Source organism: Pinus tabuliformis, chromosome 3_1 (genome assembly GCF_031772625.1).
Source record: "Pinus tabuliformis cultivar Carrire ecotype Pingquan chromosome 3_1, CPIR1, whole genome shotgun sequence".
NCBI classification, from domain to species: domain Eukaryota; kingdom Viridiplantae; phylum Streptophyta; class Pinopsida; order Pinales; family Pinaceae; genus Pinus; species Pinus tabuliformis.
Window position 1 is genome coordinate 132,555,541 of NC_142301.1, and position 12,296 is coordinate 132,567,836.

The 12,296-nt window shown below is 39.7% G+C and overlaps 1 protein-coding gene across 1 annotated transcript in view; it reads right to left on the reverse strand.

The window, feature by feature from the left end:
* The window catches only part of LOC149186121 (alpha/beta-Hydrolases superfamily protein), a 168,390-nt gene that overhangs the window by 94,301 nt on the left and 61,793 nt on the right, over nucleotides 1-12,296 (reverse strand). The window contains exons 2-3 of the mRNA XM_089410905.1: nucleotides 11,386-11,478; nucleotides 10,347-10,558 (exon numbers count right to left, since the gene is read on the reverse strand). Of these exons, the coding sequence (XP_089267031.1) occupies nucleotides 10,347-10,558; nucleotides 11,386-11,478 (305 nt within the window). The remainder of the gene's footprint in view (nucleotides 1-10,346; nucleotides 10,559-11,385; nucleotides 11,479-12,296) is intronic.

Here is a 12,296-nt window from a genome sequence, read left to right on the forward strand (position 1 = left end):
AGCTTTCTTGAGTACAACTAGGGTGCCAAACTGGCTCACCCAACAGAGATTTCTATCCGCAGTAATACCTCTCTTCGGAAGCAGATATTCAGCAAGTTTGCCCAACGAAAATCTTTCCAACACTTCTCCAAGGCTCTGCGTCAGCCCTACTAGCCTCTGCGTAGCTCTAAAACCCCATGCGTCAGCCCTCTGCCTCTCTACGTCAACTCTCTGGCCTTCTGCATCACCCACACAGGCCCTGCTAGCCTCTGCGCAGTCTCTCTGGCCTTCTGCGTGGCTCCTGCTGGCTCTGCGTAGCCTCCTCAATCACTGCGCTGGCCCTCTGGCACTATCTCTGCCTCTCTACTATGTACTCACTGCCCCTCACTACAACTCAAATCACTTGTTCGAATTTTCTCAACAAACCCCGCTCCAGAAAATCGAACTGACTGATCAATCTTGGTGTATCTCCAACTGACCCTCAATCCTCCTCCATGTTACTTGGGAGCGGGAGCGGGAGCGGGGAGCGAGAGCGAAAATGGGAGCGGGAGCGGGAGCGGGGAGCGAGAGCGAAAATGGGAGCGGGAGCGACCATTTTCAGAAGCTCTCGGTTTGGGAGCGAATCCGGAAGCGATTTTTTAAAAATATATATATTTTTTAATTTTTGATACATAAATGTCAACAAAAACATGTAGAATGATGAATTAGACATAAAAAACATAAAAAAACATAGATTGATCATTGAACCATATCACATCAATCATCTAGAAATTATAATCGTCATCAACCATGTCCACAAGTTAGTAAAATACATATTACAACTGCAAAATATTGAGTCTTATAAATCATGATTCATCAAATTCAATATTAAAGTTTCAACTTCAAGCTTTCAGAATTGAAAATTCAATAACATTTATCATCATTGATCACCAAAGTTGTACTTGTAAGCTAAGTTTAACCATTACAAGAAGTAATATCGAAGATATTTCTAAGTCCTAACTTCTAACTGTTAACATGATATGAAATGTTAAAAATTTATAAAATGAAACATGAATAATGAGATGAAATGAAACAACTTTAGTCTTTCACAAAGCATCATATTCATAATTCACAATCATTACCAATGCGTTATAATTGCCAAGGCCCAACTTCAAACTTCAAATTTTCATTGTCACAGTGATATAATGTTTACAAAAAATATCATTATGATATGAAAGAGTCAAGAGTCAAGAGTCAAGGACTCAAAACTCAACAGTTATGAAAACTAAAGTCTAATAGAAACTAAAAAAGACAAGTAAACTGTAAATCTACATGTGGCCCTTGCCACGAGAGTCTCCAGGAGTATAAGCAGGTCGTGGTGGTCTTCTAGGAGTCTCCCGCACAGACCGATGACCAGAACTAGAAGCTCCACGCGAGGGTGTAGATGGAGGTGGTGATAGCAAAGGAACAAGACTCGGACCTCGAGCACTGCTACTGGATGGTGGAGGTGGAGGTGGAGGTGGCATGGCTGCTGCTTCATTTTCATCCCTTACAAGTTCCTCTTCTAGTTCTTCAATATGTACAATGCCATCCTCCAAATTGTCATCCTCTGGGTGATTGTTCCAAATTTTATATGTGGGATCCTCATTAGCCCGATCACAGTAATGACTCAACAACCTCAAGTTGTAGTGCACATAAACCAAGCTTTTTGCTCGGTTTTCATTGAGTCTATTTCTTTTCACATTATGTATATAGCTGTAGGTGCTCCAACACCTCTCTGCAAAAGAAGAATTTACAACCTGTGAAAGAACTTTTTTTGCCAATTTTGGCAAAAGTCCATGGCCGCCATATGTTTCCCACCATGTGAGAGATTCAAATTTATCTTTGTCGTCCATTGCATGGAAGTTACCATACAAACCAGTGCCATTGAAGTATCTGCCTATTTCAAGGCGCACAGCTGCACATTCCTCCTTGTCAGGTACCAACTTTTCTAATGCTTCCAAATATCCTTTAGTTACCTCTTGATCTAAATGGGGTTTGGTCCTAACCCCACCCCCTGCTGCAGGTTGGCCCAACCAAGATGTAGAGTAGTATTTTGGCGTAAGGATATACGCCAAGCAATGTAGTGGAAGGTTAAGCCTATTCCACCGTTCACACACACAATCATGAATCAGTTTGTACAAGTTGGGATCTCTATTATGAACAATGTCTTTTATTTCCCCCAACATGGTATCCATTTGCTCATACACCTCGCCAATCACTGGTTTGTCTGTATCTGCAAACCGAATCATGTGATAATTGGCTTGGTGAAATCCAATACCTGCCTCACACTTGTCCAAAACTACCCATCAAGAGCGGCCTCCTCCACCATTTCAAAACCTGCCATGTCAGCTACATTTGTAGCCCTTTCCTTTAACACCTGCCAATGTGGACTTGATACCATGCTAGCTAATGCCTCTCTTACCTTCAAAAGGCGCTTGAAGGTGAGGTAATAGCTACCAAATCTAGTCCTCGCAATCTTCAGCAACTCCAATCTCGAGTGACTGCGGAAAAGGCCATGGGTATTGCTATGATTTGTAATAAATTTTATCATTTGTTTGCCTTTCTTGTACAAATTACCAATCCATCGGTATTGTTCATTTTTGTTTTTGACAATATCATGCAACAGAAGGTTCAATGTGTGAACCAAACATCCAGACCAAAATATGTTCGGGTATTTATCCTCAATAATTGCTCCCGCTGCCTTACAATTAGGAGCATTATCAGTGATGACTTGGATGACATTGTATGGGCCAATACGCTCAATTGTTTCAAGTAATGCTTCTGCAATGTTGATGGTGGTCTTGAACTTGTCTGAGTAATCATGTGCAGCTAGAAAGATGGGACCACTAACAGACACAGCAAGAACACTTATCAATGGCTTGCCTTTTACATTTGTCCATCCATCAGATACAATGGACACCCCATGGTCAGTCCAAGAACTTGTCATTTTATTCAAAGAATGTGATATTTTTGCTTTTTCATGATCAAGGCCAACGGTTCTTGCCTTGTCATACCCAGGGCTCTTGTATCCTTTAGGGGCATCATTTATGGCAGAAACCATTTCGTGCCAATAAGGTGAGCGTAGAACATTGAATGGTATCCCACATGCATAGAGAAACCTGTAAACTTTTGAATCCACATCATTCCTACACCCCTCATCAAGGAAATCTGATATGGTTCTACGCCTTAAAGATGATGACCCTGTGCCTCCATGTCCATATCCACTGCCTTGGGAGGATGCTGAAGGAGTTCTTTGTGATTGTGAGCTTGGTTCAAAGAAACCCCTTGATTTTTTTGTTCTGTATTGGGCTTCCTCCTCTTCCCTTATGTATTTGGCTCTATCTGTTGTTGACACCGTTGTACAAGTTTTGATTCCTATTTGTTTCTCTCCATCCCATGGCCTTTTCCCGCAGAGGTGTCTTCTAGCACGGGTGTATGAACCTGTGTAATCAGTGTTGCAATGGGGGCAATGAAATTTAGTGGTTCCACCCCCTCTCCCTGTTTCAGCCCTGTGAACATATTTCCACAATGGAGTTTGGTCTTGTTTAGTTTTTTGAGGGTCATGTTCACCCTCCTCCAGCTCCTCCTCACTGGGGTTTTCACCCATTTGACTTTCTCCGGCTTCTTCATCCCCCTCTTCAGTTTGGGGCCCCCTTCGTTTCCTACTCTCCAGCACCATAATAACCATAAAAGGGACCAGGAAGAGGAAAATGCCAATAAATATAGCCAGGTCCATGGTGTTTGATGTTTGTAGGGTTTTGATTCTTGAATCTGCAAATTAATTTAATTTATTGGGATTAATTAATTTAATTTATTAATTTAATTTAAATACATGATCTTTAAACTCAAATAGCTAAATTAAATTAACTACCTAACCAGCTAAACTAACTAAATTACTAAGTTACTTACCTCTGCAGGCTTGCTCCTCGCTCCTCAGCACTTGCTCCTCGCTCCTTTGCTCTTGCTCCAGCTCCAAACTCAAGCTCAATGAAGTTAGAATGAATTTTTTTTGGCCCATTGGGCTTATAAAACCAAAAAAAATTTCTAAATTTTTTTTTTATTTTCGGGTCCGGCGGATTTTTTTTCCGCCGAACCGCTCCCGGCCCGGCTCGAATCGCTCCGGGAGCGCCGAAGCGATCGCTCCCTATGTCGCTCCCTAACAGACCAGGGAGCGCAAATTTTTTTAAGAGAGCGCACTCCCGAAAATTGCTCCCGTCCGGGAGCGATTTTGGGAGCACACTCCCGAGCCGCTCCCGCCCGGAGTGCGATTCGGGAGCAGGTTCGGGGGGGGGGGGTGCTCCCCCGCAACATGGATCCTCCTCTTATACTTTTCCCGTTGAGTCTTCAACGACCGAGATTAAGTCTCTAATCAACGGCTAAGATTAGATTTGGCTTGATCCATGTCATTTAGAACATTCTCACCCAGTTTTATATTAATACCCATTAATATTTTAATTTTCCTAAGTTTAGACTTAGGAACCCCATTAAAGATATTAATTATTTTAATATCTCTTCAACCGGGTGGAATTTCCCCAAACCATTTCTAGGTCTTGGATATCTTATGTGCCTTAGCCTCTCCACCAATTTTCATGGCTAGAGCACATCCGATGCTACCACAAATCAACAGTTAACCCTTTTACTAAGCTTGGAGACACTTGTACATGCTAAAGCCTGCTATGGAAGGGCATACCACCATGAAGTGCCCCATTGATTCCATGACTTGTAAGCTCTTTTACTTTAATATTCTAGTGAATTGTTGTATTGGAGGGCAAGGGGACACATTGGATCTTATGCAAGATTGCAGGTGGGTCTCCATTTAGGGTTTGGTCTCCCTATACAGTGTCCTAGCCCTCCAGAGGGCCACATTGGCACTTGTAGGGTGAGCGTTGAGAGCCATGGGCCTCCACTATAGTAGAGATCACTTCATGGATCCCAACACCGACCATTAATTGCTTGTGTTCAACCTTGTTGGATGAGGATGATGCACTTAGTTCACTATCTTCAGCCAGCTTCACACTTGCACCATACACTTGGTAGACGTTCCAGGGTCCAGAGGATGTCATCATCCTAGCCCTTACAGATGGTCTATAGGCATTTCGATCCACTTGGAGACCCATGAGGATGTCCTTGTGCCCCCACATCCACTTGGGAGCACCATAGGTTCTTGTTTGGAAAACAAGGGGCCAACCCCTTGTCCACTACGTTTGGAGTCCAATTCTACATCATGGCACCCCTTGGACTTCATTAGGCCTCCTCATAGGTACACCGACTCATTATATTGATCATTATTCCCACTTGAGAGGCTTATTCTTATGTTATTGAACTATTTTGGTGAGCTTGTCACCAAAGGTATTGTTATTGTGACATTATTTTATTTTAGGGGCATTATTAGTCCAAATTAGGGCATCTGAGTCCCTTAGAGGATTGTATAAATAGAAGTGAGATGATTCAATTTCATCATCATCACTTGGATTGGGTTATTTTCTCTTGTGATATTTTCACTATCCCTTTTGGAAGACGAGTTTGGATCTTATGGATGAAATTTGTTGTTTTGATCTCTCTATCTCTCTTGTCTTGGAGCTTCATTATTAGCATAATTTGATGATCGGATACACTCTTTTGTACATGTAAGTGCCCTTTTTTCATGCCTATTCTTGTTTTTTACTTTATCACATAAATGTTGCTAGGATTTTAGCTATACAAGTCTGAAATTTACTGCTTTTCTATACGAATTAGTGGAAATTGTGATATTTTATAGCGTTGCATCATGTCATGGGCCGTGCATGAATGGGTGAGAGAGACATGTATTAATGTATTAATGTAAAAACAATTTGCAATAGTTGTTTTTGGACAAAAGTCCCTGGAAAAACCCAATGCAGGAAAACCGGTGCAGGATGAGGGTTTTATTTTATTATGCAACAGTGAGAATATGAGTAAAATCTATGGATGCCCAATTGGCAACCCAATCACCAAGTATCTGACAGAAATAATTAGAGAGAAAATTTCTCTCTCCCCACAAGTAATCCCGACACTGGCTTCTACAGAAAACAAGTCGTCCAAACCCCAGCGTGAGCCCTTCTATGTTGACTCTCACACTTGTGGCTCGATTATGCCTCTGAGAAAACCATCTACCCTGTCTCTGTTGCTGGAAGTGACTCTCTGGTCCTCTGGAAGACTATCTCGGCCTCTGGAAACTGAATCAACCTCCTCCTCAGCTAAATTGAATTGCTCTACGTCAGCTTATGCGCAATCTCTACACTGCTTCTGTGTGGATCACTTATGTCACTTGTTGGTGCCTCTTCGAGTCTGGAAAACTTCCCCCGGATCACTGTCCCTGCCCCTCATTGACCCTGCTTCGATCTCTAGCTTTTTGGCAACTGTTGTTTCTCTCTGGAAATCGATCTGCCAATGTTCTCCAAGTGCCCATCGACTTCCTCTTATCATCCACTTTTGGAGCTCCAACGACCAAGATTAAAACTTAACCGATGGCTAAGATCAACTTGGAATCAATCTGTGTGATTTTCTAGATGATTCTCACCTTGACTTAATTAATACTGATTAATTAACCAGTTTTCCTAAGTTTAGACTTAGGAAAATTAAAAAATTGGTTAATAATCTAATTAAGTCACTTCTAGGTGGAATTTCCATAAACGATTTCTAGGTCTTGGAGATCTCATGTATTCTAGCATTTCCACCAAATTTCGTGGCTAGAACACATCCAATGCTACAAAAACTAACATGTAGACAAGTCAAAACTCAAGGCATCAGGGCTTGGCACCATCATGCTCAAACTGCCTAGTCTTCCGAACTTTCTTCTACATGACGTTCTCTTCCTCCCATGCTAGACTTATGGCATTTGAACTATGCCTACAATTCCTACTTAAGCAATGTGATGCTTGTATCTTAGGAAAGCACAACAACTAGTCTTTTCATGATTCTCATTCTAGAGCACATAGAAAGCTTGAACCCATTCATTCTAATTTGTGTGGCCCTATGCTTATTCCTTTTGCAAATGGTGATAAATACATGATGACATTTATTGATGAATACACCAAAATGTGTTGGGTATATATATCTATTGAAGAACAAATCTGAAGCTTTTAAAACTTTCAAGAACTTTTATGCATGGATTGAAAATGATACACAATCTGATATTGGCTCTATTCCTACTAATAATGGAAAATAATATACTTCAAATGAATTTGAAAACTATCTTCACCAGCATGGGATCAAACATCAAACAACCGTGCCCTATAATCCCCAACAGAAAGGTGTAGTTGAAAGAATGAACGGAACAATCTTAAATATGGTATGTTCAATGATGTTTTTCAAGATGCAGCTCTATGTGTTGTGTGTATTAAGAATAGGTATCCATCTCATGCTCTCAAAAACAAGACTCCCTATGAAATGTGGTATGGCCACATTCCTTCGATGAGGCATCTCCGGGCTTTTGGTTCCACTTGTTATGCCTTAATATATAAGAAATAGAGAAACAAACTCGGTGCAAGGAGTCAAAAATGTATCTTCTTGGGGTACTCAGATACCTCCAAAGCATATTGTATCTATGGAGTATCTCTGACAAACGGATCAACTATAAAGCTAAAAGATATCTAATCCTTTAAGGAGTAACCCTGATAAAGGTTTGTCCAAAAATCAAATTTTAATAACCCTATTTCAACCAGAAGAAAGTAAAGCCTAGCATCCTAACCCATCTTCTCCACGTGACTATGTAGCCCTTCAATGGATGAACCCAATAATTTTGTGTAATTTAGATTAAAAAAGTCTTATGAAAGCGTAATAACCTTTACAAAAGCCAAGAAGAGAGAATAGAAAAAACCAATCCACAAATTGTAGACAAAATGTTTGTACCAAATGAAGTTTTGATTATGGCATTATTGATCTCACACTTTCACAACATGATTTGCTAAGGAGTGAGAGCTTTAAATTTATAGATGGGGCTCTCAACATCTATCCTCCTTTAGCTCCAGAAAATAGGTTGACTTTTCATCAAAAAAATCTTTGGAGACTAAGTCGGAAATTACTTTTGAAATTATATTGTTAGAAACCCTCACTTAGGACGTCTAATTACAAAAGAGGCCAATTTGGTCAACATTCCAGTTGATGTATGTATGAAGATGCTTGAAATAATTTTAGAAACCCCTCTATGCTCCAATGTCCTCCAAAAAAATGCTCCAACATTCCTCCTTGAGACCCTTGACGTCATCCCAATGGCTATATGGCTTCCTTTAATTGAGGTTGAAACTTGCTTGAAGATTGGTCATTGACTTGCTTTGATTGATCTTTGCTAACTTGAGGTGATTCCATGGTGAATAAATCCTCCTTTGGTCCAACATTTGTGTTTCTTGACTTGGAATCCTCCTTATCTTGCTCCATAGTCCTCCAATGTCTCCCTTGTGAAGTCAACTTGGTCCATTTGACTTTGATAGAGGTTCTTTCTTCCTCTTTCCTTTCTGATTTTCCTTTCACCTTGCTTGGATACTTGTTCTTACTTGACTTTCAACTTTCCTTGGTCCAAAAGTTCCTTTGAATGAGTTGGAGGCTCTGCTGGCCCCACATATGTGGCTGACTCCCTAGAAAATTAAAGTAACCCCAAAGTGTAGATCTCCAATGCCTTTGCTTGCATGAAAAATCTGGAATCTGGGTTTTGTTGGAAAAAAATTGTAGATGCCAATTGACAACTTACTTGCCCCATTTGACCAAGGAATGAGCTACAAAATTCCTTTGGAATCTCTCACAATGATGCCATAAATGTAAGACGGCCGCCTCTGACCAAGCACATATGTCTTCCTCCTTGATCAACATTTTCGTAAAATTCCAAGGGGCATCGGAAGAAGAAATTATGCTGTTTCATTTAAGCACTTTGACCAATGACCCTGCAGAACATGTGCATTGGGAACCGCAAACTATTGGAAAATGTGAGACTGCCAAGTTGAAAAACTGTGACAATATGAGGACACCAAAGGCCAAGGAACACTTGCAGACTCAATAAGACAACCATGTGGGGATCATCCCACGTGTATTTACAAGGGTTTAGACTTGCATTTCTTGGGCTTACAATGGTGCTGGCAAAAATGAATCTATGTATATGTACCCGTGCTCAAAGAGGGGTAACACTTGCCAAATAGTTTTAAGCTTCAATGTACATGCTTTGATTTAACCTCTAACAGACTATGAGCCAATCTTAAGATCCTTGAAATTCAACAATTTCGTGGCCAATATCTTTCTTTTCTATTTGCATCCATGTTAAAGTATTTCCTCCACTACTGCAAATCACTAACAAGGTCATAGCACCTAGATCTAGAGATTGATAAATCACTTTCTTTTTCTATTGCATTAGGGAGAATTCAGGGAGAAAGTACTCGCTTAGCCTGCAATAACTCAGAGAATAGTCAACCACTGTACCAGCCATAAGTTGACTTAAACAGAGAGGGAGACCCCAAAGAAGAGTTTCACACCAAATAAGACCTAGTTTACCACCCTTGATAAGTTACATAACCCATTTAACTCTGCCTACTTTGGCATTTGATTCATGGACAGACATTGCTTCTGCTCATCACAAAGTAGATATTTGAGAAAGAAAGAGTCACGTCATCACATAAATCCTTTCTCTGCAAACTTTTCACAAAGAAAGAGAATGATATGCCTGCAAACCATTCGGTTTTAGATCACTCGCCACAAGCATTTGGATGCCACTATATCTTGCACCCAGCTATCTGGGCTTTTATCTCCTAAAGGATCTTGTCTCCTGAGTCCTCTTGATCTATGCTTTATCGTTCCTTTGAGATTTGGTCTTTAGGTATAGATTCAGAGACTGGTTTTACATCTTTGTCAAAGTAGAGCCTTGCACATCCCCCCACCTACCAACCCACCAAACCCGCCCGACCATTTCCTCCCCTTCTGCCCCCAATATAAGGAAGAAATGAAAGCATATTTACATTTTCCATAGGTATTTAAAAGTAATTTTCCTTATTTCTTAGATCAGCATATAGAGGGGTATCAGGCTCTTGTTCCCCTGTACTTTCACAGCTAGTTGAATATGTTTCTTCTCTCTAAGTCCCAATAGTTTCTTACATCCATTGCTGGACATAAATCAAATCTATAGATCTGAATTGAAGCCTTTTAGATTCCTTTTCTAATGTGTCCATAAAACAAAACAATGTAATTAGATAATTGGAATTGAACATAGCAAACTAAAAATCAGTTATAAGCATTAATGAGTCAATCCAATCCATTCTAGTAGAGTTCAAAATACTTGTATAGAATTACAATAACAGAATTTGCTCACTTTAGCCAAAAAGAAACTTTTAGGCTGTAGGATAAGTTACCTCCAATAGAGTTGCATATAAAAAAGGCTCGATCTTTAACAACATCCAAGCAGAAGTCATTAACTTGCTTTGCCCATGTATCAAATGTATACAGGGAGTTTACTGGAAAGTCAAGTGGGTTTGGTTTGTCTGAGTATCCATAACCAAGAAGATCAATGGCATAAACCCTGTGTGACTTTGCAAGAAAAGGCAGATTCTTCCTCCAGTGATCACTGCAATAATGCGCTTTGCACACTAAATCATTCCTGACCAGTCTATAAGTCCAAAGCAAGATCACGATGAAACTATAATATAGAACCTTAGAGCAGTCTCAACATGTATATGAAAGTTCCAAGTGAGAAGACAGCTATGTATTTTCGATAAACATCATATGAATAAACTAAATTTCCCTCCAGAAAATGTGGATAACTTGACCAACAGAAGAGAATGAACCCAAAGAATAATCTTGAAAAATGGCATCAACAACTAGAAATTGGTTTCTTACTTTTTGCCACAACCAAAACAGAAAAAAACAGTTGGAGAAAAGTCAGGATAAGAGGCATAAGGAAGAGGGAAAGAACATTGATACTAAGCAATAATTTAAGAGAAAAGCAATAATGGTGTTCAACCATTATGGACTCATATAGAATCTACTCTGCCAAATCATGACGTGAAAAAAGTATGGGCAGAAATTACCACTTTCAATTTTCAACCAAGTACTTAAAAATTAGAATACATGGGCATCTTAAGAAGTTTGGTGCAAAACAAACATGAAGACTATATCTGCAATTTTTTTAACAGATGTGCTAATATCGAGAAATTATCAAAATAGATAATTCTATCTATGTTAGAGGTGATCTGAAATCATCCACACTTTTATGATTTATCATTCTTTCTTTTCTATTCAAGATAAATGAATTGACCTAAAAAAATAAATGCAATGATCCTAACCAAGAACTGTTCAATCAGTAGCAGATGCACCACTGAAGTTATTCTTGAAACTGCCAAACCCACTGTATGTTGCTTTACTTTTGAGATAAATGAAAGAACTGAAAAATACCTGTTTGCACCAAATCCGTGGATGAGTACTAATGCTGGACCATCACTTCCAGCAAACTGGTAACGTATATTGTAACCTTGCCAGTTCCAAACACTGCAACACCATGCTATAAGAAGTAAGATATAGACAAGCAATCAGCAAAATCCAACTCTCAAATACTATCTCCATTTATATACTTTGTATGTCTTCATGATAGCAATGTTAATAAGGAGAGATCTTTGCATAGTCAAGAACAAAAAGCAAACAAGAAAGTATAGAGAACAGGATGGTAAAGGGCCTGACTCCTTTATGGACGTACGAACTTAACAAGCATCAGATTTTAGTTACTCACCGCAAGAGATAAGATAAAACAAGATAAATTAATTTTATCCATGCCCACAAATAACCAAATAATAGGTCAATGGGACTAGAAAATACAAGACAATAGTGGAATATAAGAGTGCTAAGATCACTCCTAGATGCTAAAGGAAGAAAAGATTCAAATGACAGTACTAGACAACAAAAGAAATAAATGAGAAAGGGTGAACTGCAAAGGTTAAGTTTAAACCTTAGAGAAAAAGGAAATGCTGCTCAATATCAGAGATAGAGATAGGAGGAAGTATAGATGTCCCTGTATCATTTATTACTAAGAAAGAGATGATGCAAACCTCAGTAATGTCCTTTAGAGAGTGCTTAGGGCTGAGATGGTCCATCGGAACTCTGATAACATCCAAGGCTGAAGAGAACTTCGAAGAAGGTTCAGCATTGTTACCACACAATCTAGCAGGCCCTAAGGAGGGAAAGCCTACGAGTCAATGAGTTAGACTAGGTGATAACAATGGGACAATGGCCAACTGTCACCTCAGCCAGTGTCCCCTACTCTTTATGGACTTTCACTGATGGGAGGAGTCCCGGTAGATAGATAATCACCT